The sequence below is a fragment of the Tachypleus tridentatus genome, chromosome 8 (assembly GCF_004210375.1).
Source record: "Tachypleus tridentatus isolate NWPU-2018 chromosome 8, ASM421037v1, whole genome shotgun sequence".
Lineage (NCBI taxonomy): Eukaryota > Metazoa > Arthropoda > Merostomata > Xiphosura > Limulidae > Tachypleus > Tachypleus tridentatus.
In genome coordinates, this window is record NC_134832.1 from 56188121 (window position 1) to 56215588 (window position 27468).

The 27468-nt window shown below is 36.1% G+C and overlaps 1 protein-coding gene across 2 annotated transcripts; it reads right to left on the minus strand.

Moving 5' to 3' along the window:
• On the minus strand, positions 1 to 27468 carry LOC143222427 (arrestin domain-containing protein 4-like). Of its 2 annotated transcripts, XM_076448930.1 has the most exons (6): positions 26813 to 27464; positions 18659 to 18787; positions 14494 to 14711; positions 7793 to 7975; positions 5340 to 5525; positions 205 to 1830 (listed from the first exon to the last, which is right to left on the minus strand). In XM_076448930.1, the coding sequence occupies exons 1-6, from the start codon at positions 26931 to 26933 to the stop codon at positions 1654 to 1656; spliced, it is 1014 nt and encodes a 337-aa protein (XP_076305045.1). In that variant the 5' UTR covers positions 26934 to 27464; the 3' UTR covers positions 205 to 1653. The 2 variants fall into 2 exon arrangements, with proteins under 2 accessions (XP_076305046.1, XP_076305045.1); XM_076448931.1 differs by lacking the exon at positions 5340 to 5525 and having other exon boundaries at positions 1 to 1830; positions 26813 to 27468.

A 27468-nucleotide genomic window follows, 5' to 3' on the forward strand; every position in this document is an offset into this window, starting at 1 on the left:
CGGCATGGCCAAGCGTGTTAAGGCGTTCGACTCGTAAGCCGAGGGTTGCGGGTTCGAATCCCGTTCGCACCAAACATGCTCGCTCTTTCAGCCTGCACGGCATGGCCAGCTGGGTTAAGGCGTTGGACTCGTAAGCCGAGGGTCGCGGGTTCGAATCCCGGTCTCACCAAACATGCTCGCCCTTTCAGCCGTGAGGGCGTTATAATGTTACGTTCAATCCCGCTATTCTTTAGCAAAAGAGTAATCCAAGAGTTGGCGGTTGGTGGTGATGACTAGCCGCCTTCCCTCTAGTCTTACACTGCTAAATTAGGAACGCAGATAGCCCTCGAGTAGCTTTGCGCGAAATTCAAAACCGACAAATCATATGTGTGTTATGTTTACACACAGTTTTAAAATAATATATTCTTCCTTTACCTCAAGGTATCACAAATCCATTGATTTTTGTTTTAATTGAAAAAACAGCAATATTTCCAAGAATGTTTAATACTGATATATACAAAAGGTGAATATGGGATTTAGAGTTATAGTTATAGTGATCTTCACAGGGCGTGTGAATCACCAAAAAATTATATTATTCAAAACAATAAAATGTCTTAGTTTATCGTAAGTGATAAATTAAGTTTATATTATCGTAACGATACGAATATACTTCAGGTGATGCTAAAAACTTGTTAGTCTTACATAAACATTTCATTGGATCTATGTATTGGCCATGCTTATCCTTGCACTGAAGACTCAAATATCAAATAGTGTGGATTTAAGACTAATAAAATTAGGCTTAGCTACAAGACCCATACGCGAATGTTTCGCTGATTTCAAAGAAAACATCAAAACTTGGGCAGATGCTCTTAACCATAATCCTATGAAAACACTTCTGTTAAAGAACCCTCCAACTTTTCTTTCTTTTTTTTTAACTGGAGGAGAAAGAATTTGGATCTTTTTGGAAAATATAAGTACCTAATCCTTCTCGAAAAGAAATAGTTCCAATTAGTTACTGGTAAGTATTTAATTTTTATGGCTCCTAATAAATCAGAAATTCCTAGTTTATAGCTCAGAAGGACTTAGTTTTATTTTATAGCACTGTTACTGTTACTGATGAATGACTCTATAAATTATTAGCGAAAAATTAGTATTCTAATTGCCAGCTCTTGGCTTAAAATTATTTTAGTAATGTTACTTAATTAAGAGTAGTAATCAAGTATTATGGATGTACCGTGCTAACGTTTCTTTTTTCTTTCAGTGTGAACAAAATTCCAATTTGATTGTATCACCACGAGATCATTTATCGTTCACATCAAAAAAAAACTTTATCATGAGATTAAAATTGAAAAACAATTACTATATGTTTGAAAAACTAGTGTTAAACAAAGCATAGCTAATCATATCTGCTTAATATTGTTTCTGTTATCTTACGTCACTTCCGCTTTGTTATTCTACACCACTTCCGCTTTGTTATCTTGCGTCACTTCCGCTTTGTTATTCTACACCACTTCCGCTTTGTTATCTTGCGTCACTTCCGCTTTGTTATCTTACGTCACTTCTTGAAATTTGACAATGAATTCGATAAAAATACAAGCTAGGTTTTTTTTTCATTGTTCCTCCTCAGTGTACCTGTGATGTTTAGGAAAGAAGTAACAAAAAAATATCCTTATTTTACTTTTTAAGAGAATTTGTGTTCATCCACGGGCGGAACATGGGTAGCACTGTTGGGTAATTAGTTCCTTTTTTACGAGAAAGAGTTCCGTCGTTGTTCCGTACTGGATAAGTGGCTATCATGATAGGTAACTGTAGCTTCAGTTCCTTCTCCAAACCTTTAGGCTTGATGATGAACTAAAATAATAGGAAAAAGAAAATTGAACAAAATAAATGTTTAGTATTCTTACTATTTATTATCTAAAAATACTTTTGACACCAGACTTCTAACCGTTAGACGACCAGATGATCTTGTAGTACAGTGACTGTTGTAAGGTACAGTCAAATGTTATTTTTATATAGTTACTACAATACGAAACAGCCAAATGTTCTTGTTGTACAGTGACTATTGTAACATACAGTCAAATGTTATTTTTATACAGTTACTAGAATACGAAACAGCCAGGTGTTCTTGTTGTACAGTGACTGTTGTAACATACAGTCAAATGTTATTTTTATATAATTACTACAATATGAAACAGCCAAATGTTCTTGTGGTACAGTGACTGTTTTAAGGTACAGTCAAATGTTATTTTTATACAGTTACTACAATACGAAACAGCCAAATGTTCTTCTTGTACAGTGACTGATGTAAGATATAGTCAAATGTTATTTTTATACAGTTACTACAATATGAAACAGCCAGATGTTCTTGTTGTACAGTGACTGTTGTAACATATAGTCAAATGTTATTTTTATATAGTTACTACAATACGAAACATCCAGATGTTCTTGTTATACAGTGACTGTTGTAACATACAGTCAAATGTTATTTTTATACAGTTACTACAATACGAAACAGCCAAATGTTCTTGTTGTACAGTGACTGATGTAAGATACAGTCAAATGTTATTTTTATATAGTTACTACAATATGAAACAGCCAGATGTTCTTGTTGTACAGTGACTGTTGTAACATATAGTCAAATGTTATTTTTATATAGTTACTACAATACGAAACATCCAGATGTTCTTGTTATACAGTGACTGTTGTAAGATACAGTCAAATGTTATTTTTATACAGTTACTAGAATACGAAACAGTCAGATGTTCTTGTTGCACAGTGACTGTTTTAAGGTACAATCAAATGTTATTTTTATATAGTTACTACAATACGAAACAGCCAAATGTTCTTGTTGTACAGTGACTGTTGTAATGTACAGTCGAATGTTATTTTTATACAGTATCTGTTTTATCTGATCTTACAGTAGTTTTGAAAGAATAACTGTTCCAGTGACAACTGTGTATCTGACGCTGTATTTGATAGCTGATTGTTGACATTATATAATACAACTTGACTAATGTGTTTGCCTCAAAAGTGCTGTTTACTTAGGTAATAATGTTCTCGTATTTTGTTACTTGCAATGCACTACTTTCTAAAAAAGTAAGGTGACATTACAAACTCATTCCATTACTCAAGGGAAACAACAAACTCAGACAGAAATGTGTTCATTTCCGTGTTCAAAATGTTTGTTTGTTTGTTTGTTTTTGAATTTCGCGCTAATCTACACGAAAACTATCTGCGCTAGCCGTCCCTAATTTAGCAGTGTGAGACTAGAAGGAAGGCAGCTAGTCATCACCACACACCGCCAACTCTTGGGCTACTCTTTTACTAACGAATAGTTGGATTGACTGTAACATTATAACGCCCCCACGGCTGAAAAGACAATCATATTTGGTGCGACGGGGACTCGAACCCGCGACCCCTGGGTTACGAGTCGAACGCCTTAACCCACCTGGCCAGTGTTCAAAATGTACCACTTATTTAAAGAGAGATGCAATAATAGACCCTTATTAACAACTGTATTTTCAAAAACTAAACAAAATTCAGAAGTTTTCGGGTAACATGTTTTTTTTTTCCTTTTCCTGGTACGTCTTTAGTGTGTCTAATAAACTTTAATAATTAGTGTCACTCTTACAACATTGGTCAAATATCAATATAATTAATAGTGATTACAGTGTTGTCCACGTAAAAACGTTTACAAATCTCTTCCAGAATAACCTAGGAAATGTTCCCTTTCAAAACCTTTCGGTTCCCCAGTGGCTCAGCGGTATGTCTGCGGACTTACAACGCTAAAAATCGGGTTTTGATACCCGTGGTGGGCAGAGCACAGCTAGCCCATTGTGCTTAATTCAAAACAACACCAAAACATTGTATTGAGTTTTTAAAGAAACACGGGTTGAAATTATTTTTAGTATCTTTTAATTCAATTACGTGACAAAATAAGCTTCTTTAAAAAATTTCGTAGGACCATATTTTCTATAGAACTGTTCACAAACTCAAGACAATCTTCTTACATAATTAGCCCGGCATGACCAAGCGTGTTAAGGCGTGCGATTCATAATCTGAGGGTGCGTGGGTTTGCATCCCCGTCGCGCCAAATATGCTCGTCCTTTAAGCCGTGGGAGCGTTATAATGTGACGGTCAATCCCACTATTCGTTGGTAAAAGAGTAGCCCAAGAGTTGGCGGTGGATGGTGATGACTAGCTGCCTTCCCTCTAGTCTTACACTGTTAATTTAAGGACGGCTAGTGCAGATAGCCCTCGAGGAGCCTTGCGCGAAATTCAAAAACAAACTTACATAATTTTTAAATATCGTCGATGATTTGATTGTTTTGTTAAAAATTTAACATTTTAACCATAAATAATAAAAACAAGAACATTTAAGTCCGTATTTAAGAGTGATAATAAGAACATTGACTTTAACTTACCATCAGAGTTAGCTACTTAACTTCAACGAAACGATCATAGTAAGTTATGTACGTACAGCGAAGCGATCACAGTGAGTAATACTGTAGGTAATTAAATAACATACCTTTCTTATCGTAAATATTTCAAAGTTTCGTATGTGAAGGAGAAAAGATAAAATTCATTGCTGTACTTAACCTAGTAAGAGTCATTATTTATATTTTAAACCCGGCAAATGTTAACCTGTAGTGACTTAAGCAGGTCGATACGGGCGTACTTGTTTTAATATAAGATTTTGATTCTCATATCAGCCGGTTCTGTTATATACAGGATGTCCGAAGAGTATGGAACCATAGACACTTCAACGAATGTAACAGAATGCGACCCACGTTCACATAATTCTAAAAAAAAGTTTGAATTAATTCGAGTGTCGCGTGCTTCGACGGCGCCATAATCAGTCACGTGTCTGAAGCTGAAAAAACTGCAAATCACCTGCGATTCCAGACTTTTCTCGTACCCTGTATTTACCTCAAATGGAGTCCTTGACATCATGAAGAGTCTTGTTTGTTTTTTTAATTTCGCGTAAAGCTACTCGAGGGCTGTCTGCGCGAACCCTCCTTAATTTAGCAGTGTAAGACTAGAGGGAAGGCAGCTAGTCATCACCACCCACTGCCAACTCTTGGACTACTCTTTTTACCAACGAATATTGGAATAGACCGTCATATTATACGCCCCCACGGCTGAAAGGGTGAGCACGTTTGGTGGGACCGGGATTCGAACCCTCGACCCTCAGATTACGAGTCGAACGCCTTAACGCACTTAGCCATGCCGGGCCTCGTGAAGAGTCATTATTATTTATAAGAATACTTTAGTGTGTTTCTTTCTACCAATTCTCTACACTGAAACTCACCAGACAAACGTGTACGCAGGTAAACGTAATTGTGTTTGAATCTCACTTACATAAACGTCGTATTGCACACGAATCAAATGACAGCCCCTGAGGTTTGTGGGTGGTAACGGTGGTATGTGCATCATTTCGTTTCTCCACTGGTCAGTTGACCCAGCCTCTACCCGACCCTTCTGTAAGGAGGCCAGCTCCCTGGTTTCTGTCTCCATCATCTTACTCTTAGAAGTGTACTGAATCGTCTACCATGGAAAAGAAATAAAAGATTACCATGGTTACCGGTAAGTAGTGTCTTGCTTTTAGAACAGAATGACGTAAACAAAAGAATCAAAACAATTTCCTTAGTTGCATGAAAAGCTGGTATTTCGCATTAACTATGTTTGGATATTCAATAAACTTTAGGTAACTTTGCTTTAATTAACTTAGTACGTGTCTGTTGTCAAGGCAGATTCAACTTCTATATATATTTATATATACACACACTTCACAAATTAGGCGTAGAGTGCGCTCGAAAGCAATATACTTATCTATAAAAAAAAAAAGGACATAAAAGCATAAAAGACATATATATATATATATAAATCAAAACTAAAACTTTTGCAATGATATTTCAAAACCAACAACAAAAATCTGTCCATTTACTGGTCCTCGTCATTACGTCATAATAGAATATTCGTGCGATCATAGTTCCAGAAATAGTTAAGAATATTCCATCTATGAGACACGATCCAAACGTAGATGTCGAACGAGTAGTAGTCAGTGAGGATTAATTAGGTTTTAGGTGTTGAGTGCTTCAACCACAATGTCTCAACTCCTACTATCTCCAGCCAGTTGTCCAGTTAACCATAATCCTTAGATACATAAAATTATGTCCAATTACGAAATCACCCTAGCATTTAGACGTATTTAGAACCAAACCATCCTGTGTAACACGTAATACTTGTTGAAAATGGTTTTAAAACTCTTGAAATACAAGGTGATTTATTTCTACTATAAGGCTTTGGTCATAACTGTTTTCCCACTCACAACTGGCTGTATACAGTGAAAGGCAGCAGGAGTTTAGACATTGTTGATTTAAGCTCTCGACCCCTAACCCCTAATTGATTTTACATGGTCGATCACTAGTTCCATGTCTATGTTTGGATTATATCTAATAGATAAAATATCCCCACTGCTTTTTGGGAGCTATGACCAAAAGGCATTTTCCCATTATGACCTAATAACAAGACTGGTGCTGGACAATTTTTTAAAAGTCTCATTGTAAATGCCCCCCGCTAGTGCAAAGGTAGGTCTACGGATTTACAACACTAAAATCAGGGGTTCGATTCCCCTCGTTAGGCTCAGCAGATAGCCAGATGTGGCTTTGCTATAAGAAAACACACAAACACACACTCATTGTAAATGTTTTGATTTGTATTGATTTCTTTATTGTTACATAGTACCGATTTGATTTTCTGTTTATAATTATTGTAATGTATACTACTAGAATTATTCATTGGCTGATATAAATATATATTTTCCACCGTAATCGTAAAAACGATAAGCGTACGATTTTGAAAAATGTTTAAGCTAAATGTTCCAATTGTGATTTTGATTTTCAACACATTTTTTAAAAGACCCCGGCATGGCCAGGGGGTTAAGGCAGTCGACTCTTAATCCGAGGGTTGCAGGTTCAAATCCCTGTCACACCAAACATGCTCGCCCTCTCAGCCATGGGGGCGTTATAATGTGACGATCAATCCCACTATTCGTTGGTAAAAGAGTAGCCCAAGAGTTAGAGGTGGGTGGTGATGATTAGCTGCCGGCTAATTAGGGACGGCTAGCGCAGATAGCTCTCGTGTAGCTTTGCGCGAAATTCAAACCTTTTTAAAAAGCTTTTAAATTTACATGATAAAAGAATCTCAAGCTATAACTTAAAAAAATACAACCATTTCTTGGCTTAATATAAAACAAATATATTTAAGAAAACAGTAACAAGCGTCTCTGCTATAAAATACAACAAAGTAAACCTAGCAACATAAATTTGTTACTTTGCAATAACTCTAGCATGAAACTTCACAAAACGTAAAAATCAAATCTATTTGTAACAAGACATGTAGAAACAAAGAAAATTTATATTTTTCACAAAAAGTAAACAAATATGAGTGTGTTTTCTTTACGTGGCAGATGATAAGGTCCAAGGTTCGAGTCGCAATATTCTGCTGAACACACCACTCCAAACTTTCAACTGTGAGAGTGTTTTAACCGTGATAGCTAATCTCGCTTTGTGGTTACTGCGGCTGCGTAGGTAACATATTCCCTAGGTGTAGTTGATACTTTTAAATTAAGGACATCAATAAACGTACCATTCAGGTTGAAAACAATAAATACAAAGTTCAGAAACAAGCAAACATATTACAGATATATAACAAAGGGAAACGTTTTGGAACAAAAATAAAGTAGCTCTTTTTTAGCTCAAAAACACAACATTACCTCAGTTAATACAGCTCTGGTTAAAACACAACATTACCTCAGTTAATACAGCTCTGGTTTTTTTTATCGTGACCTTGCTGTTGTTTTCTATCGAGGCATAAATACATATGCACTCTCCGGGTACGTAGCCCCCACGGTCTAGTCGAATCCTACAGCTGACAGGACCAGCTGACAGACAGGGTACACCAATTGTATCTTCAATCTCGCAGAGAAATGGTTTCTAGGGGTAATAAATATAAAAGCATATTTTTTTAGAAAAAGTTGTTAAGGAACCAACAAGTGAAAGTACGTTAGGGAAATAGTAAACACCATTAGAAGTTTAAGTGTATTTTAAATGTCCTCCCTATATACGGTTTACCACATTTATGACATGAAAATTAGTAGAAATCTTTGGCATAGCTACTTCAGTGGAAAAAAAAACAGACAGTGTTTTTTTAATTAACTTGATGCAAATGAATAATCATTGTTTTTAGAAACCTAACAATGTTTAAAAACATAATTCTTTAGAATTTAAGTTTACTAATCGGTGACCTGTTCTGTAGCTACTAACGTGTAAAACAGCAAAATATGAAATGTTCTGATCATTACAACCTGGCATACTGAATATTTTACTGTCAACATCTGGCAGTGACAACCACTTTTGTAGTCAAGTTTTAATAATGCCAGCAAAGTCCAGTTTTTATATGAATCAGTTAATGAAACATAAAATTTAATTACGTTGTATGTATTAAACAAAGTACATTTCAAACGCAATTTACCTATACTTTGCCATTTAGTGATTGTTGTCTTTAGGCTTATGTAACTGAAAATCTGATCAGTCTTCGTTCCTCATTAGAACGAAGACTGATCAGATTTTCAAATCAAAGTCTTGATATCCAACGGTTATAACAAACAATAACTTTCGATAATAATTATATGCCAGTAGGCTTATAGTAGATAACATTGTATTTCTAGAGTATCAGGCAATTAATATCAACGTTGTGGAATAGGTCAAAAGTTGTATAAACCTGAATCTTGTCCCCAGATGTCGCCACATATCTCACTCACGTGTTGAAAGTGAGAACCTTGTTCAGATGTCGCCACATGTCTCACTCACGTGTTGAACGTGAGACTTTTTTTTCCTTCGCCATATTTTCTTAAAATATAGTTGTGGTTATTATTAGTAAAGAAATCAACAAGACCTCGAATAAATTATATTAGTAGGTGCGTGTCTTGCGGGACCTATCATGATTTGGAGATACATAAATATATAATTTAAAATATCAATCTATCTGTTAGTGAAGTTTAATTTCAGTTTCAATTTTGTGTTTTTTTTATGTCTGAAGGCCTAGAAATACGTGTTGTTCTTTTTAAAAAATAGAAAAATGTAACATTAACCATCTGTAGGTTACAGAAACATTGAAAAAACAAAATTGAAAGTAAAATAAAGTTACATTGTGTTTCTTTGTTTAACTTATTTTAAAGTTTCGTAGGTCAAAATGATTAATGTTATTCAATTTCTGTGTTTTCTTAAGGATAATACCTTGACTGGTTGACAGAGGGAGCCACATGCGATTACTCTGTCGGTTATTTCCAAAATTAATTTTTTGTTTGTGTGTTTTCTTGTAGCAAAGCCGCATTGAGCTATCTGCTGAGTCTATTGAGGGGAATCTAACCCTTTATTTTAGCGTTGTAAATCCGTATAATGTACTAATGGGCAATCTTAAATTGTAGGTTTTTCAATGTGTGTGTGTGTTTTCTTATAGCAAGCCATATCTGGCTATCTGCTGAGTCCACCGAAGGAAATCAAACCCATTATTTTAGCGTTGTAAATCCGTAGACTTACAGCTGTCCTGGCAGGGGACTTTAATTTTTTCAAATTATTCGCTTAAGCAATCCAGCCGTAATTCCAACACAAGCGAATATTTATGGATTGACAACAGGTTTTTAAAACTAGGCGAGTAACCTTATAACATAATAGTTACAGTGTGTGTGTGGTCTTGAGGATTTGTGGTGAATTATTTTTTAAAGCAAAGAATTAAACCAGATAACAATACTATATAAACATTTATAAACATAAAAAGCGTTAAAATATCTCATCTCCTTGAATGACATTTCAATAGAGCCTTCCAAGCAGTTAGACCAATAAAAAACTTTGCACATGAAACTTTTACATATAAACAAAGTTTCTACTGAGTACAGACTACGATGTGGAGAAGGTAAAATGCATCCCTAGTAGAAGAGGTATCTCTATAAATATCACTCTCACAGATTTGGGGATAAACCGATGATACGTCCCTATTTCCAAGTGAGTTTGAAATAACACAAATAGTAGTTTCTTGATTATAAAACACAGTGAGAACTCAAGTTTAGAAAGTCTAACATCTTGACCAACCATTCACCGTCTGCAGCTTGTCGTGTAAAATTAGTTAGTCCTAAAAAACAGAAGCACAAGAGGGGATTTGATAACTGAATTCAAAACACAAATCATTACAATAATCGGAGTGATTAAAAAACTTAACTCCTAAAGCTGCTACTCTTAACAACTTGAACAATGACCTCGATTTCGGGGTCATGGCAGGACTCCTTCGGGCTAGAAGGTAAGTTTTATTCAGTGTAGCATCTGCACTTGAACAAAAAACACGATTTGGAGTTTGGGGTCAGGACAGCAATTTTTGGGCAAAATGATATATTATTCTACGTGGTTTCCAAGTCATGATATTAATCAATATCTTGGAGTTATTCCTTCCATAGATCAGGTCGTAACTCCATACAACTGACTCGATAGAAATTTGACCTCCCCTTGGCACAGCGGTATGTCTGCCGACGTACAAAGCTAAAAACCAAATTTCGATACCCGTGGTGGGTAGAACACAGATATTTCATTGTGTAGCTTTGTGCTTAATTCAAAACAATATTTGTCTTTTCTATCTTACGCTTGAACTGTCTGAGCAAAACAAAAACAAAAAAACGTTACAACCAAAAATCCTATTACCTCTCGCTTACATAATTAGGACATGTATTATCTAATTGGCGGGAAGCGCGTGCTTCTACCTCAGCGGTTAAACAGAGTAGAAAGGCAACACCTACGATAAAAGAATAGGTGTAATTAGAAAAAAAAGATTATGATCCTCTCTGAAGCACCTAAGGGAAACTTAGTTCACTAGGAGACTAGATGAAGATAGGCATAAAAATATGCTCAAGTAGCCTGTCTGAGGTAAAGGAGACACAAAAATGAGTGAAGGTTCAATGAATGAACGTCATACACTGCGTAAAAACCTTATTTCTTCAGAGCTATGTTACAGTTGTTGGCAATTCCTTGTTTTAACCGTCTTTAAATTAAGTCTTCCACACGTATTATTTTAATACAATTTCAAATTATTCGCCACGTTTTAGAACGAAGCTCTTAACTACCACCAGTAATTTGCTTTTTTTTTTATCAAATTTTTGCTTTATCTCGCAATTTTTTCACTTCTAATCTTTTTCTGATTTAAAAATCACGAAATCAATTTAAAGTCAAAGCATTCTAATCTTCCAGTTGTTGTTGTCTCTTAACTGTCTTTAACATAAAAATACGACATTAAAAAACATATTGAATCTTGACATCTTACATAATTTTCGATTTCCACAGAATCCATAAATATTATGAAATAGACGGCATTTGTAATGTCTATGACCTATTAATGTCTTTGACTCTGGCTATGAAGTTTGAATTTTACTTACATGTTATTAAGGACAAATTTAACAAATTATTGTTTCAAGCAGTTCGAACGTTACAATAACTGTAAGTGAACCAAAACAACTACCTTTAACCCTACAAAATTAATACAGTAAGAAGTCGAGGTTGAAAACAGAAACTAGTAGATATTAGCAACACAGCCCTAACTGGATAGAAGATTCTAAATTAAAAGTAATTTAGCGTTTGTTTGTTTTTTTGAATTTCGTGCAAAGCTAATCGAGGGCTATCTGCGCTAGCCGTCCCTAATTTAGCAGTGTAAGACTAGAGGGAATGCAGCTAGTCATCACCAACTACCGCCAACTCTTGGGCTACTCTTTAACCAACGAATAGTGGGATTGGCCGTCACATTATAAGGCCCCACAGCTGAAAGGGAGAGCATGTTTGGTGCGAGCGGGATTCGAACCCGCGACTCTCGGCTTACGAGTCGAACGCCTTATCGCACTTGGCCATGCCGAGCCCGGTAATTTAACCCCACAAAACTCAAACAATGAGAAGTGAAGGTAGAAAACAGTAATTAGCGTATTTATTGATAAGTAGAGAATAACATTTCGACCTTCCTAGGTCATCTTATCAATAAAAGTGTTAATACCCATACCAGCCGTTCTGATATACGTAAATTAGCACAGGTCAGGGGTTTCGTCCTTGTTGGAGAGAATAATCCAAACTAAGAATAATTTAATTCGACAAAATTCATGTGTGTTTTATCTTCCTCAAAACCACTTTTAACAAAAGCTTTCTTTGTGAAACTAATATGCCCTAAGTAATTGAAATAAACAACTTCTATGTTTAAGTTTTTTCGTCATCCTACGGACGGGCGAATTAGGCTTAACGAGCCTGTTTTATGTCTTCAACACAGGTTGTTTAATTCAGTTTTTATCTTGAAGTCATTACAGTATTTCATTCTTAATTTAACAAACTTCTTAAAATAGCTCTTTCGGCCTCGAATTGTCTTGTTTTTCGTCAAGGGTGATGGGAAATTAACTTCTTAACTTCATGTCTTGCAATTTACTTAAAGGCTTTAAGTATAATGCCGCGAGCTGTTGTTTATAACAGCAAACTTTTCTAATAGGTTTCAAAAAAATTAAAAGTTATGAAATTTTAAATAGTTTTGCATGTCTAAAATATTTTAAAAATTAAATAATTTGTACGTGGATGCAAAATTTTATCAAAATCGTTAAATTCGTTTCATCAATGCGAACGTAATTAACTATTTTTCATTTTTTTAATGTGTAATGTAATTAAAGAAAAACAAGAGTTAAGTGATTTGTCTGTTTGTTTGTTTTGAATTTTACGCAAAACCACACGATGGCTATCTGCGCTAGTCGTCCCTAATTTAGTTGTGTAAAACTAGAGGGAAGGCAGCTAGTCATCACCACTCACCGCCAACTCTTGGGCTATTATTTTACCAACGAATAGTGGGATTGACCATCACGTTATAACGCCCCCGGGGGCTGAAGGGGTGAACATGTTTGTTGTGACGGGGATTCGAACCCGCGACCCTCGGATTTCGAGTCGAGCGCCTTAACTACCCGGCCTTGCCGGGCAATTTGTCATTAATATAAAAAAATGATAATTTCAAAATATAACCTGTTGTTAATTAAATTTTCTTAATATTTCGTATTCATGAATTATATTTTAATAATAAAAACTGCATAAATAGAATAACTTGTTATCCCAGAGTCGACTCGATTGTCGCCATTATTCACACTAAAATTCACGTGAATTTACGTCATAGATAGTCGTCTGCTCTATCCTTCTATAATATCAAGTCGCCCCCAAAAGTTTATGGACTTTCAACACCAGAGACCGGGTTTCAATACAGATAGTCGCCCCCCGCTAGTACAGCGGTATGTCTCCGGATTTACAATGCTAAAATCAGGGGTTCGATTCCCCTCGGTGGGCTGAGCAGATAGCCCGATGTGGCTTTGCTATAAAAAAAACACACACAAACACACCCAATACATATGGTAGGCAGAGCACAGACAGCCTATTGCGTAGCTTTGTGTTTAATTAGAAGCAAACAAACCATATAAAACCTTATTTGTCTCTTATCGGGCATTGCTGCCCAGATAAAAAATATAAGGTCTGAAATTGTTGTTGTTTTTTTAAGATTTGAAAAACTTAACGTTTTTCTCAGATACCCTCTGTTTACTATTGATTAAAGTGGTAATAAAATATATTTAATAGCAAGTAACATTCTATTGCTGTTCGAGTAGTGCAGTTTCGCGCTATATCATCCTAAACATTTATCATTCACCCAGGTTAACTGTCCAAAGATCTACAGAAATTCGTATGTTACCTTTGGCTAAAGATTTTTCACACCTAGACATATTTAAACGATTTTGGATAGTATTACTTGTCATGGAACTTGTTGGACTGGTAAAAGTTGGTTGAACCTGAAACATTTGTTCCCTGTTAATTGTGTTAATTGTTATGGTATATTTAACCAATAATAGTAAATACGATTATGTTATCATAAACAGAGGAAACCTGGTTGTTACTTCTAACTGTTATAGTCTTCCTTAGCTATTTTTTTATTATTACATATGTTGGTTGATTGGCTGTAGTCAAGCACAGAGTCACACAACGGGCTATCTGTACTGTGCCCACCAGGGGTATCGAGACTCTGTTTCTAACGTTATAAGTCCGCGGGCGTGCCTATGTGCAACGAGGGAGTAGGCTTTTCGCGTGAGTGTGAAAAAGTATAAAAATATGTGGCCCACTGGTCAGCATCCCGAGGATTCGTGGTTCGTACCCTGTTTCTGTAACTGTAGACTAGCTCCAATTGTTCACCTGGGTATGTTGAAAAATAAACTGTATTCCGTTATCAAAGACAACAGGAAACCTCTGAACCATTATTTTCCGTGAAATATACAATGATTTCATGGGGAAAAAAAAACACAAACGTGTCTGGTTATATCATATTTCGAGGGCGTTTTTTTTTACAAAGGGCGTAATTTAGTTTCTGTTCTTACTCTAAATTTATTGTCATAGATATTAAACAAACTCAGTCAACTTACCATAAGAATCGCAGGTTCTAGGTTCAAATCTATTGGGTTCATGATTATAAATACTTGTTGGTTTTTGTGCACAACACCAGATGGCTCTTTCAAGGAAGCTTTGCAGAAATACTGAACCCACCCGTGTTTCCCAAGAAATGTAGACGGAAGTCCGAGAGGTAGGCCTAACTTAAATGGAAAAGAATGTACACCTGGAGACAACACTACAATTCTGGCCCCTGCAAAAACATGCAATATATAAATATATGTACTAAATATTTTATTAACAAATACATTAATTTGTTTATTTGTTTGTTAGATTTCGTGTAAACCTACTAGTAATCTATCTGCGCTAGTCGTCCTTAATTTGTCATTAATTTGTTTGTTTGTTAGATATCCTACAGAGCTACTAAAAGTTTATCTGCGCTAGTCGTCCTTAATTTGTCATTAATTTGTTTGTTTGTTAAATATCCTGCAAAGCTACTAAAGGTTTATCTGCGCTAGTCGTCCTTAATTTGACATTAATTTGTTTGTTTGTTAGATATCCTGCAAAGCTACTAGTAGTCTATCTGTGCTAGTCGTCCTTAATTTGGCATTAATTTGTTTGTTTGTTAGATATCCTGCAGAGCTACTAAAGGTCTATCTGCGCTAGTCGTCCTCAATTTGACATTAATTTGTTTGTTTATTGGATTACGCGCAAAGCTACTAGAGGTCTATCTGAGTTGTCGCTAATTTTAAAGTAATAGGCTGGAGAGAGAGCAGCTATTTAAAACCACCCACTGCCACCTCATGCCAAGCTGAATACAAGGACTTCAATGTTACTCTTACGAAACACCCACGAATCCAAACTACATAGCGAAATTATTTATTCTAATACGACGCAAAATTTAGTCTCACGTTCAGATACACTAAATTGTTGTTTTAAATTACACAAAAAGCTACACAAAAAGCTCTCTGTGCTCTACCCACCACGGGTATCGAAACCCGGTTTTTCGCCTTGTAAGTCCGCAGACATACCGCTGAGCCACTGGCGGGGGGGGGGGGCGATATACTAAATGTTCGACCTTAACAAATAGGTGAACGATTCCCCCACCAGATAGGAACTTCCAACAGTCAGACAGTTAAGTTTATCCACGTAAAAAGGCCCGGCATGGCCAAGTAGTTAGAGCATATCACTCGTAATCTGAGAGTTGCGGGTTTGAATCCCCGTCACACCAAACATGCTCACACTTTCAGCCATGGAGACGTTATATAGTTACGGTCAATCCCACTATTCGTTGGTAAAAGAGTAGTCCAAGAGTTGACGGTGGGTGGTGATGAATAGTACCCTTCCCTCTTGTCTTTCACTGCTAAATGAAGAACGGCTAGCGCAGATATCCCGCGTGTAGCTTGGCGCGAAAATTCAAAACACCAAACCAATCAACTTAAAAAGTTGATCTTGATAGATAACCGTTAATGGACGAAGCTTTACAATGGTTTTCATGACTAGCTAAGTAACGTTACGTACTTCTCGGAGTTTCTCGGTGAGACAGCAGTAAACTATTGGACTTACAACGATAAAATCCGGGGTTCTATTTCCTGAGGTGGACTCAACAAACAGCTGAACTTTGGTTTGCTTTAAAAGAAAACAACAGAGACGACAAACTCATAACATTGAGGTCTGATGTATCATTCGTAGGACTAATTAAAAAAAATAATATATAACACATTCATGTCATTTCAAGGGACACAGCGGTATGCTTATGGTCTTACAACGCGAGAAACCGTGTTTCGATACCCGTGATAGGCAGAGCACATATAGCCCATTATGTAACTTTGTGCGTAGCTACAAATAAACAAACGCTTCTCACATAACTTTGTCAATTGTTTTGTATCTTTCGTGTCAGATATCACTAAAGTGAATCCAGACAAGTGATGGACCCGGCGTGGCCAGGTGTGTTAGGGCGTTCGACTCACAATCTAAAGGTCGCGGGTTCGAATCCCCGCCCCAAAAATGTTCGCTCTTTAAGCCATGGGGGCGTTATAATGTACCGGTCAATCCCACTGTTCGTTGGTAAAAGAGTAACCCAAGAGTTGGCAGTGGATGGTGACGACTAGCTGCCTTCCCTCTAGCCTTACACTGCTAAATTAGGGACAGCTAGCGCAGATAGCCCTCGTGTAGCTTTGCGCGAAATTCAAAAACAAACAAACAATTATTTTCAAATGTTAAGTTTCATTATTATCATTCCATTACTCAGTAAATTTTTGTATTAACTACATGCATGAAAAACGTACTCTCGCACTCAGTTTGTTTGTTTACCTGGTATTATTTATTTGTGTCGCTTATTTAACCCCATCAAAGAAGTTCTATTTTGTGTGTTAGTAAATGCGTAGAATACAATTTAAAAGGTTTTGAAGACACAGCTTAGAAGAAACTTATTAGTAAATTCCTGGGTATTGTGTCTTAAACCTTATTTCGATAATTAAAAAAACACCTTATTTGAGTAACTAAACAAAAACTAGAGGGCGCTTTTCTTTTACTGAATTTATATTTTCGACCTTGTTTATCATACGTTACTGATATCGTACATTAACTACAATACTTTTTTATGTACCTAATTCATTCATACATCTCATGTTATACAGGTAAATAATAAATATTATGATAGTTTAATTTTGCTATATCATCCTCGAAAGTTAGACATATCACATTCTAATTTGCCTTCCTTTCCAAATCATCCTGTAATACTCACATAAACTGGTCGATACCTCTCACTGTCTGACAAGCGATGTCTGGCAGTACAATTAAAAACAAACCATTCCAGATAGGATATAAGTCGAAATCGATTTTAGAAAGAACGCTTTACGTGCTTTAATATAATACATATCTGCGCGTGTGTTGCTATGGATACAATTGAGCTTGTCCTTCCTAAACAGGTATGAAATACGGTGTTCCCTTGCACAAAGCATCTGTCTTAAATAGATGCTTACAAAGTAAGTTGGCAGTTACGTTGTAACATTCGATCAAACAACTAATATTTTTTTTTTCATGAATATCATATCAAAACGAATCTCTGTAAGACAGTTTCATTTTTAACTTTGAATGGAAATGCATGGAGTTAGTCCAATTGGATCAACCAGCACGGCCGAAACAACAGTTTCATTCCCCATGGGATCGGGAGTAACCTAGTAGCTAGTGTATGTCTATGAATCCCGAGGTTCGTGGTTCGTCAACCGTTGATGCAAAAACGCACTACCGCACTTTTGAGGTCGTGTTTTATGATTTAAGAGTGACACTAAAGTCTCAAAATTCGGTCAGATGAGAATATATCCGGAGCTGAGACTGTTGGTTGCCTTCCATCTAGTCTATCAGGTGCAAATAATTAGTCCATTGCTAATACAGCGGTAACTCTACGATTTATAAAGCTAAAATCATGGGTTCTTTCCCCTGGATGGACTCAGCAGATAGCCCGATGAGGCTTTGCTGTAAGAAAATACAGATACAATGAATGAATTAGAAAAAACAACTAAAACTCGAGCGATTTCGAACAATTGAAAAACGAATAGTCAACTAATCAAAAGGTTTAGAGTTTTGGGTCTTTTGTGAAAGTCATTGCACCTGTGATTCAGTGTGCTGAGCCTTCTAACAAACGAGTCCCAAATTTAGGACTGCTACACATAGGTAAACAAAACGTATGCCTGACGTACTTTAAAAAAAATTACGACAGCAAACAACGAAGTAGCTGAGTGAAGGTTTCCTTTTGTTTTAAAGGAGCGTCTATTACATTTATATTTCTGTTTGATTCACTTTGTTTTTATCTTTGCACAAAGCTACACAATGGGTTATCCGTTCGGTCAATTCTCAGAGTATCGAGCTCAGTATTCAAGCGCTATAAGCCCCAGAGAATTTCCTCTAAATCACCAAAGAATTATCAGATAGATAATGAAAGAATAGCCCCTTAATATGCGATATACAGTAGTTCGGTTAATCAATATCTTCAGCTTATTTTAAATCAAAATCGATTTAATTTGCTGCATAATTATAATTATATTGGATTATTAGGCTACAATATAAAAACTGTTGTTATGGTACAACGTGCTTCAAGTAATATGACGCACGTGTTTTCTTATAGCAAAGCCACATCGGACTGTCTGTTGAGTCCACCGAGGAATATGACGTAAGTAAAGTCAGTGGTTTTCAACTTACCAGGTCCTGAAGGTCCATCCCCTAATAATCTCATACTGAAGTCGATATAATTTTCTTTGTCACTGATTTTACCTTGTCCTCTATCAGCAAATCTTATTACACCTTCACCAGCAATGTAAAAGAACAACCCTAAAGATATAAATATACATAGATTATTTAAAAATATTGTATTAAGAAATCCATATATTTTACTATAAAAAATTCAAGTAAGAACGTCATGATCTATAAGAATTTAAATAAATAAGGTTTCTAGTTTTAATGAAATAATATTAATATAAAAATTAATTAATTAAATTGTAATTATTTTGTAAATTGAACCAAACAGGAGTACAAAAAACTACTTTATCTTTTATAGTATACTGTTTTAGAATATTTACATTTCTCATAAACTTAGGTCATGAGAAAAATAGAAACAGGGTTGTTTTGTTTGTTTGTTTGTTTTTGAGTTTTGCACAAAGCTACTCGATGGCTATCTGCGCTAGCCGTTCCTACTTTAGCAGTGTAAGACTAGAGGGAAGGCAGCTAGTCTTCACCACCCACCGCCAACTCTTGGGCTGCTATTTTACTAACGAATAATGGGATTGACCGTCACATTATAACACCCCCACGGCTGAAAGGGCGATCATGTTTGGTGCGATGGGGATTCGAACCCGTGACCCTCTGATTATGAGTCGAACGCCCTAACCCACCTGGCTGTGCCGGGCCTTCACGAATGGTACGTAAATATTTGTTACACAGACGAAGTGACATCTTCCAGCTTTGCGGATTTCAATGCGTGATTTGATTTTTAGGAGTTAAATGTGTGTGTTTCTTGTAGCAAATCCACATCGGGCGATCAGCAAAGTCCACCGAGGGGAATCGAACGCTGGAGTTTAGCGTTGTAAATCCGTAGACTTACCGTTGTACCAGCGAGGGGGTAAAGTGTTAAATAAATGCGTTTAAAGTATTTGGTTTATTCATAAGTGTAAACCTTCGGCTTGCACAGTTTCGTATTGTAATCCTAATATTCGAAGCTTCAATAATTCAAAAGCCCACAAAATCTAAAAGAATTGTTTTGACATTAAGTTGCGTATGACCTAGTTCCAGAGAATGAAATATATATTTATATATATTACTCGCAATGAAATCTCCAAGCAACAGTTTTCCTAAATATATTTCTATTTGTTCCCGAAGAAGGTCGAAACGTTGTTCGCTTTTCTATGTAAAATATTTTCTTAACCCAAACGAGCCGTTTTTGCGTATATGTTCTCGTTTAGCTACTAGCAACATTTAATCTATAACACAATAAACAGATAAGACGTGTTTATTATTTGTGTGCGTTTTGTAATAACAAATCCACGTCATGAAAACAGGCTTTAGTGCTCTACATCCGGGAACCGTTGTTTTTTTTTGTTTCACTAAAACAGTGAAACTTACCATTGTAAAACAAATAATACTAATATTTTTCTAACGGTGTCTTAGATGATATGGAATCACACTTCGGTGAGTCGACACAAGTAGCCATGTTTTATTTTACAGCCATTTTTTTTACTTTTAATAAACTGGACTGTAATTTTTAAGATGTTGCGTCACGTTTACACTTACACACGACGTAAGTAAAACTCAAGAAAACTTTTTTTTTACTCAAGGGTTTGTCAAAGTTCAAACACCAAGTAACTGAGCCTTGTACAACATAAGCATAATTTGTGGACGTGTTCTGTATTTATTTTATTTTCAGTACTATTTTCGTTCGTTTGTGTTTGAATTTCGCGCAAAGCTACACGAGGGCTATCTGCGCTAGCCATCTCTAATTTAGCAGCGTAAAACCTAAGGGAAGGTAGCTAGTCACCATCGCCCACCGCCAACTCTTGGGCTACTCTTTTACCAACGAATAGTGGGATTGACCCTCACATTATAACGACCCCACGGCTGAGAGGGTGAGTATGTTTAGTGTGACGGGGATTCGAGCCCTCGACCCTTATATTACGATTCGAGTGCCTTGACAACTTGGTCATGCCGGGCCCGTCTATTCGTAACACATCAGAAATTCCTGTGCTTCATGTTGTCCAACAGGTTGTTATAGAATATATCTGATAATGTATTTCTTATTATTAGCCGTTCAGTTAGGAGGTGGTTTATGTTTCACATTAAATTACGTTTCTCCTGTAATGTTTTCGTAATTAGTTTGTTCTATGTGTCAATTCATTGTGTGTTATTGGTTTTCCCTTGTATGTGTATTATCTCGTTTAATGAACAATCGTGTAAACAATCGTTCACACAATGCATGAGCTAACACTATTGTTTAAAGTTTACAGAATAACTATATTTCAATGGAAACTTCAAGTTTTATTCAATTGTAAGGCTGTTTATGTCGAATGTCGATATGCGTCTAACAGAACAAATAATGAACGTCAACTGAACGTTCGATCGTTGTTTCTTAACATTTGGTTCCGTATCGTCAGTAGTCTTCCAAATAACTATGACCAAGACAATACATTTAAATAACGACAAATATGAAGTAATTATTTTGTAAGGATATTTATATTAGCGGTACAAAGTTTATTAATATTTCGAGGACAAAGCTTCTACACTCGCGATAGACACAGCACAAATGGTCAATCCATTGTATATATATTTGTGTTTCATAATAAAAACGCCCGGCATATCCAGGTGGTTAAGGCACTTGACTCCTAATCCGAGAGTCGTGGATTCGAATTCCCGTCACACAAAACATGCTCACCCTTTCAGACGTGGGAACGTTATAATGTTACGGTCAATCCCACTATTCGTTGGTAAAAGAGTAGCCCAAGAGTTGGCGGTGGGTGGTAATGACTAGTTGCCTTCCCTCTAGTCTTACACTACTAAATTAGGGACGGCTAGCACAGATAGCCCTCGAGTAGCTTTGTACGAAATTCAGGAAATAAACAAATTCATCTCTTTAAAACTTCTTGTATGTTCTGTGTCACTCACCAAGCCCTCAAAGTATGTGTTAAATTTGTACTTACTGCATAACAAAGTACGTGTTAAATTTGTACTTACTGCATAACAAAGTACGTGTTAAATTTGTACTTACTGCGTAACAAACTAACAAGTCATCACCACCCACCGCCAACTCTTGGGCTACTCTTTACCAACGAATAGTGGGATTGACCGTCACATTATACGCCCCCACGACTAGGAGGGCGAGCATGTTTAGCGCGACGCGGGCGCGAACCCGCGACCCTCGCATTACGAGTCGCACGCCTTACGCGCTTGGCCATGCCAGGCCAGAGAAGAAACACCACACGACAAAAATATTTGGATTGTGTTCTGTAGTCGTACACAACTTATTGAATCATTTTAATGCAATGAGTTCTGTACGACTAAAGAACACAATCCAAATATTAAAGTTTAAAAGTGGTACCGTTTATGGAAAAAAATATTTTTCAAGAACTCCAGTTTCTCAGTAATACGTTAAAAATTACATCACTAAAGGTATAATTAAATCCTCACGAACAATTCTAGTCGCGCTGTTGTTGTGAGTACAGTACTTTTATTTAAAGTTGTGTTCTGTGATGAAGAAACTGTTGTTGTACATACACCCCTGTTATCTTTTCAAGTGTGTGAATCTTCATGGCTAAATATTTTATGTATTTTTGTTTGTGAGGCTGTTCAATAGATGGCGCAGGAATAGTCGTTAGACACATAGATACTGGCATCCTCGCTACGTTCATTATAGTAAGATAAGAACAGTATTAGGCTAGTTTAGTAAGATAAGAACAGTATTAGGCTAGTTTACTAAGATATAAATGTCTATTTAAGTATCCCCTCTAAAAAATATAACTTATAGTTAATTATATTAAAGTTTTTAATCAATTTGTTCAATTACAGATTAAGTTAGGCTATGTTTTTACCCTATTATTGTATTATCTAGCAGCGCTTGGCATTACTAAAATCCTTACGTTTGTATTTCCTATATTAAAAGCTTTGCTCAGTTTTACCTACTGTGGGTACAAAACTAAAGGGCCCGGCATGACCAGGTGGGTTAAAGCGTTCGATCGTAATCCGAGGGTCGCGGGTTCGAATCCCCGTCGCACCAAACATGCTCGCCTTTTCAGCCGTGGGGGCGTTATAATGTGACGGTCAATCCCACTATTCGTTGGTAAAAGAGTCGCCCAAGAGTTGACGGTGGGTGGTGATGACTAACTGCCTTCCCTCCAGTCTTACAATTAGAGACGGCTAGCGCAGATAGCCCTCGAGTAGCTTTGCGCGAAATTCAAAATAACAAATAACAAAACTAAATGATTAATAAAAGCAAATTAGAGTGAATTTAATAATTTAAAGTGTCCTAGTCACATAAATAACTTCTTAAAACAAGGGTGTCATCATTTAGGCACAATTTTAAATTATTTAAGATTTTCTTTTTATCCCTAACGTGATGAGATTAACTTGCCCCTTGTTCGAGTAAGATAGGAGTTAAAACTATTTTACAAACAGACAGTTAAACCTGAAAACAATGAATCAAAAATTAACAGCCGTGAGGGCAGAGAGGGGCAGCAGGTGCATGCAAGTTCAGTTATAACTCCCAACTAATGTCTAGCGTTGCAACAATGGTAAGGGTATTGACCCCAACGAGAGGGTGCCGCTTGTTCCAACCCTAGCAGCCTCAGGGTAGTAAGCTTTTACTGTAGTAGCTGTTAACAGAACCAAACTATGAAAGTGTAATAACGAAGTACAACAAATATAGATGCAAAAGTCGCCAAACTATGAACGTGTAAAACTACATCGTTTGTTGTTTGTTAGTTTCTTAAAACTCACCCAAATAACAAATCCTCTTCAACACATATATCTCAGGTGGCACTATAATTAATTAGGTTACTGAATCCTTTCGTGAGTATCAGAGCCCTGTTTAATTGGTACAGACCGAAATGTGAAATTAAGATTATTAGGAAATGTATTACAAAACATTAAGTGTATTCTAGGCCATAACGATACTTCATAAGAATAGCAGAGAGGGAGAAAAACTGATTTAACCATTGACCTAACCCTTGTTACAACTGGTGCCTTTTAGCAGTTGAAATGGAAGCTTTTGGCTCTGATATGAAGAGACCACAAAGAATCGTTTGAAAAACCCACTCTCAACAGCCCTTCATTACAGAACAGGATCGAGAAGTATTGTAAGAAAATAAGAATAAGAATAAGTAATGGACAGTCGTAAGAAAAGTAGATGAAGTGGAGTCAAAGTAAACGGAAATGGAAGACAACAGAAGTAAGGTAAGCCTAACAAAATGAAACATATATTGAGGCTAATTCGTGTAATAAAGGAAAAATCAAGACTTAATAAAACTACTTTAGAATTCTATAAAATGCTAAGAGTGGAAGGCAAGTAATATGGGACAATTTTTGCCAATATCGTGATTCGGCCAAATCAATTTTACAAGCTACTAAAAATATGAATAATATATCAAATAGTAGGATTATAACAGATCAGAGAACCTAATTATGAAAAGTTAGAACTGATGAAGAAAAATGTAACAGCAGCGCCTTCTTTCAGACATATACGAGTCAGCTACAAGAAAATGGTTACCATTTAACAGGAAGCTGACCCATTGTCAGCAATGCCAGTGACACTGGATGCATTGGAAAGAATTCTTTGACTATAGATAAACCTACACCAGATAAAGATGGTGTGAAATACTCCAAAATCAAAAATCTCTACACAAAAAGGAAATGAAAATAAATCTAAAAAACAATGAATCAGTAATGGAGAGTAATATAGAGAAGGATCTTAAAGACTACTCTGTGGCAGAGTCGCGCAAATCCTTCAAATATAATCGCACAGTGATATGATATGGACTAACGACAATATTAAATGTGTGGACAAAGTTAATGGTAAGTTGATAACAAAAAGACTCGAATAAAATCTAGAGACGAGAGATAATTTACTTACCAACGTGAGAGGTAGGCAAAGAAAGTGATCCACATACAATGTCTGACAGTATATGTAGACAACACAACACTGCCTTATTGGACTGTTTGTTTTGAACGTGTTTAAATTGAATGTATATTGACATATTGGCATATCGGAATTTACAACTATTCTCATCTGATGATCTTTGTCAATGTTGTCAACCACATACTGTCAACTGAGACTTCACAAATGGAAGGTTTTGAAATCAGCCATAGCTTATCACAAAGATGATCTATATTCTCTTCAATACATATATATATAAAGCTGTTGTAGTAAATTAACTGAAAGTGACACACATATGTTGACGTCATAATTTTTACAATCTAATTAAACGTTGTAGCAGAAGCATTAAAGTTTGTGTAAGAAACTAAAACTAAAAAATAAGACAACAGATAACAAAAATAAATAAAGTGATGGACACAAGATCTCCCATAGATACCAATATATTTACACTAACAATACCAATATATTCACACTAACAATACCAATATATTCACACTAACCATACCAATATATTCACACTAACAATACCAATGTATCCACACTAACCATTCACACTAACAATACCAATGTGTTCACACTAACAATACCAATATATTCACACTGACCATACCAATATATTCACAATAACAATACCAATATATTCACATTAACCATACCAATATATTCACACTAACAATACCAATATATTCACACTAACCATACCAATATATTCCCACTAACCATACCAATATATTCACACTAACAATACCAATGTATCCACACTAACCATTCACACTAACCATACCAATATATTCACACTAACAATACCAATATGTTCACACTAACAATACCAATGTATTCACACTGACAATACCAATATATTCACACTAACAATACCAATATATTCCCACTAACAATAACAATATATTCCCACTAACAATACCAATATATTCCCAATAACAGTACCAATATATTCACACTAACCATACCAATATATTCCCACTAACAATACCAATATATTCCCATTAACAATACCAATATATTCCCAATAACAATAACAATATATTCCCACTAACAATACCAATATATTCCCACTAACAATACCAATATATTCCCAATAACAATAACAATATATTCCCACTAACAATACCAATATATTCCCACTAACAATACCAATATATTCACACTAACCATTCACACTAACAATACCAATATATTCACAATAACAATACCAATATATTCACACTAACCATTCACACTAACAATACCAATATATTCACACTAACAATACCAATATATTCCCACTAACAATACCAATATATTCACACTAACAATACCAATATGTTCACACTAACAATACCAATATATTCACACTAACCATTCACATTAACAATACCAATATATTCACACTAACCATACCAATATATTCACACTAACCATTCACACTAACAATACCAATATATTCACACTAACCATACCAATATATTCACACCAACATGTGTGGAGAGAAGAATCCCACAAACGAATTATATCGCTTTTCTGGATGTTGTAATGACCAAAACAATTACAAACACAAACAGTAAAGACTTCTCAAGCCACAATATGACCTCTTCAATATGAATCATGACCAGAACCGAGTATGGAAGTTACTTAAATGAACATCTGCTTCTCAGTGACCAAGTTACAGTAGGTGATAAATATAACCGTAAGAATAGCGAAGAAAAAGTCCATACGTTTTTGTTTGATTTGTGTGGTATTACTACCAGTAAAGTAATATTCGGAGTATCATAACTGTATTTCACCACCCAGTGGGTGACCACTTGGAAGAACGGAGAAATGAAGTAGTAATATAGAGATAGAAATTCATTAAGTTGTGGCTCAGTGACGCCAAGAAAGATGCTGATAAGTTAGGTTAGTTTGTTTTTGAATTTCACGCAAAGTTACACGAGGGCTATCTGCGTTAGCCGTCCTTAATTTAGCAGTGTAGGACTAGAGAGAAGGCAGCTAGTCATCACCATCCACCGCCAACCCTTAGGTTACTCTTTTACCAACGAATAGTGGGATTGACCGTAACATTATAATGCCCCCACGGCTGAAAAAGATGAGCATGTTTGGTGCGACGGGAATTCGAACCCGCTACCCTCGGATTACGAGTCAAGTGCCTGAACCAGCTGGCCAAACCGGGCCCCGAAATGAATGTGTTGGTAGTATTATTATAGAGGTAAAACACTGAACATTCTTACCTAACACAGGGGTGTCCTCTTCTAACTCCAACAGCACTCTGCCAGAAAGAAATGAACCAGGAAGATACAATAAACTGTCATTATCCAGAAGAATGAGAAATCTCTTAAGTTTTCTGGTCATTCTTTGAGTATTGTTATTCGCAAATAAACCAGTTTAGTTTCGTAAATTTTTTGCAAAGTTTACGTAACGATCTTCCAACACTTTTTGTTGTGAATTTATCTCCTACTTAGAACTTGAATGTACTGGTGTGGTAGTTGAGAAAATATTTTCTAACTCGCTCTGCTAACACACCTTGTAAGTAAATACCCGACAAAGCAACGGTGAGCTTAACACGTAACTTACTGAGCTGCAAAACTTCCACTCGCCAGAGCTAACCCTTGTATTATTCTTTGTACTGCGAAGCTTTACAAGTGCTAGTAAAATTGCGGCTTATAGAACCAGCGTTCAGGTCCCGCCGTAATTTCTGGCTCTTCTGTCCAAAACGTGAATGTTTTGTGGAACAGCTGGCAGAGAAACCACGTGGACCTGCCATTCAGATGATGGTCAAAGAATACCTTTCTTCAGCAGGTAAATGTAAACTATGAGCCTACGCCCTCACGTACCGGTTCCAGCTAGCGAAGACATCAAGATCAGAGCGAGAATGCTTCTTCCTTAA

Bases quoted from the DNA above. Each gene is read 5' to 3' on its own strand.
- LOC143222427 (XM_076448930.1), bottom strand. From the start codon at position 26,933: ATGACCAGAAAACTTAAGAGATTTCTCATTCTTCTGGATAATGACAGT. The intron at 5,526-7,792 runs GTAATGTTGTGT...TTTCCATGGTAG, and splicing joins CCAGAGCTGTATTAACTGAG to ACGATTCAGTACACTTCTAA. The intron at 1,831-5,339 runs GTAAGTGAGATT...CTATTATTTTAG, and splicing joins GTGTGCAATACGACGTTTAT to TTCATCATCAAGCCTAAAGG.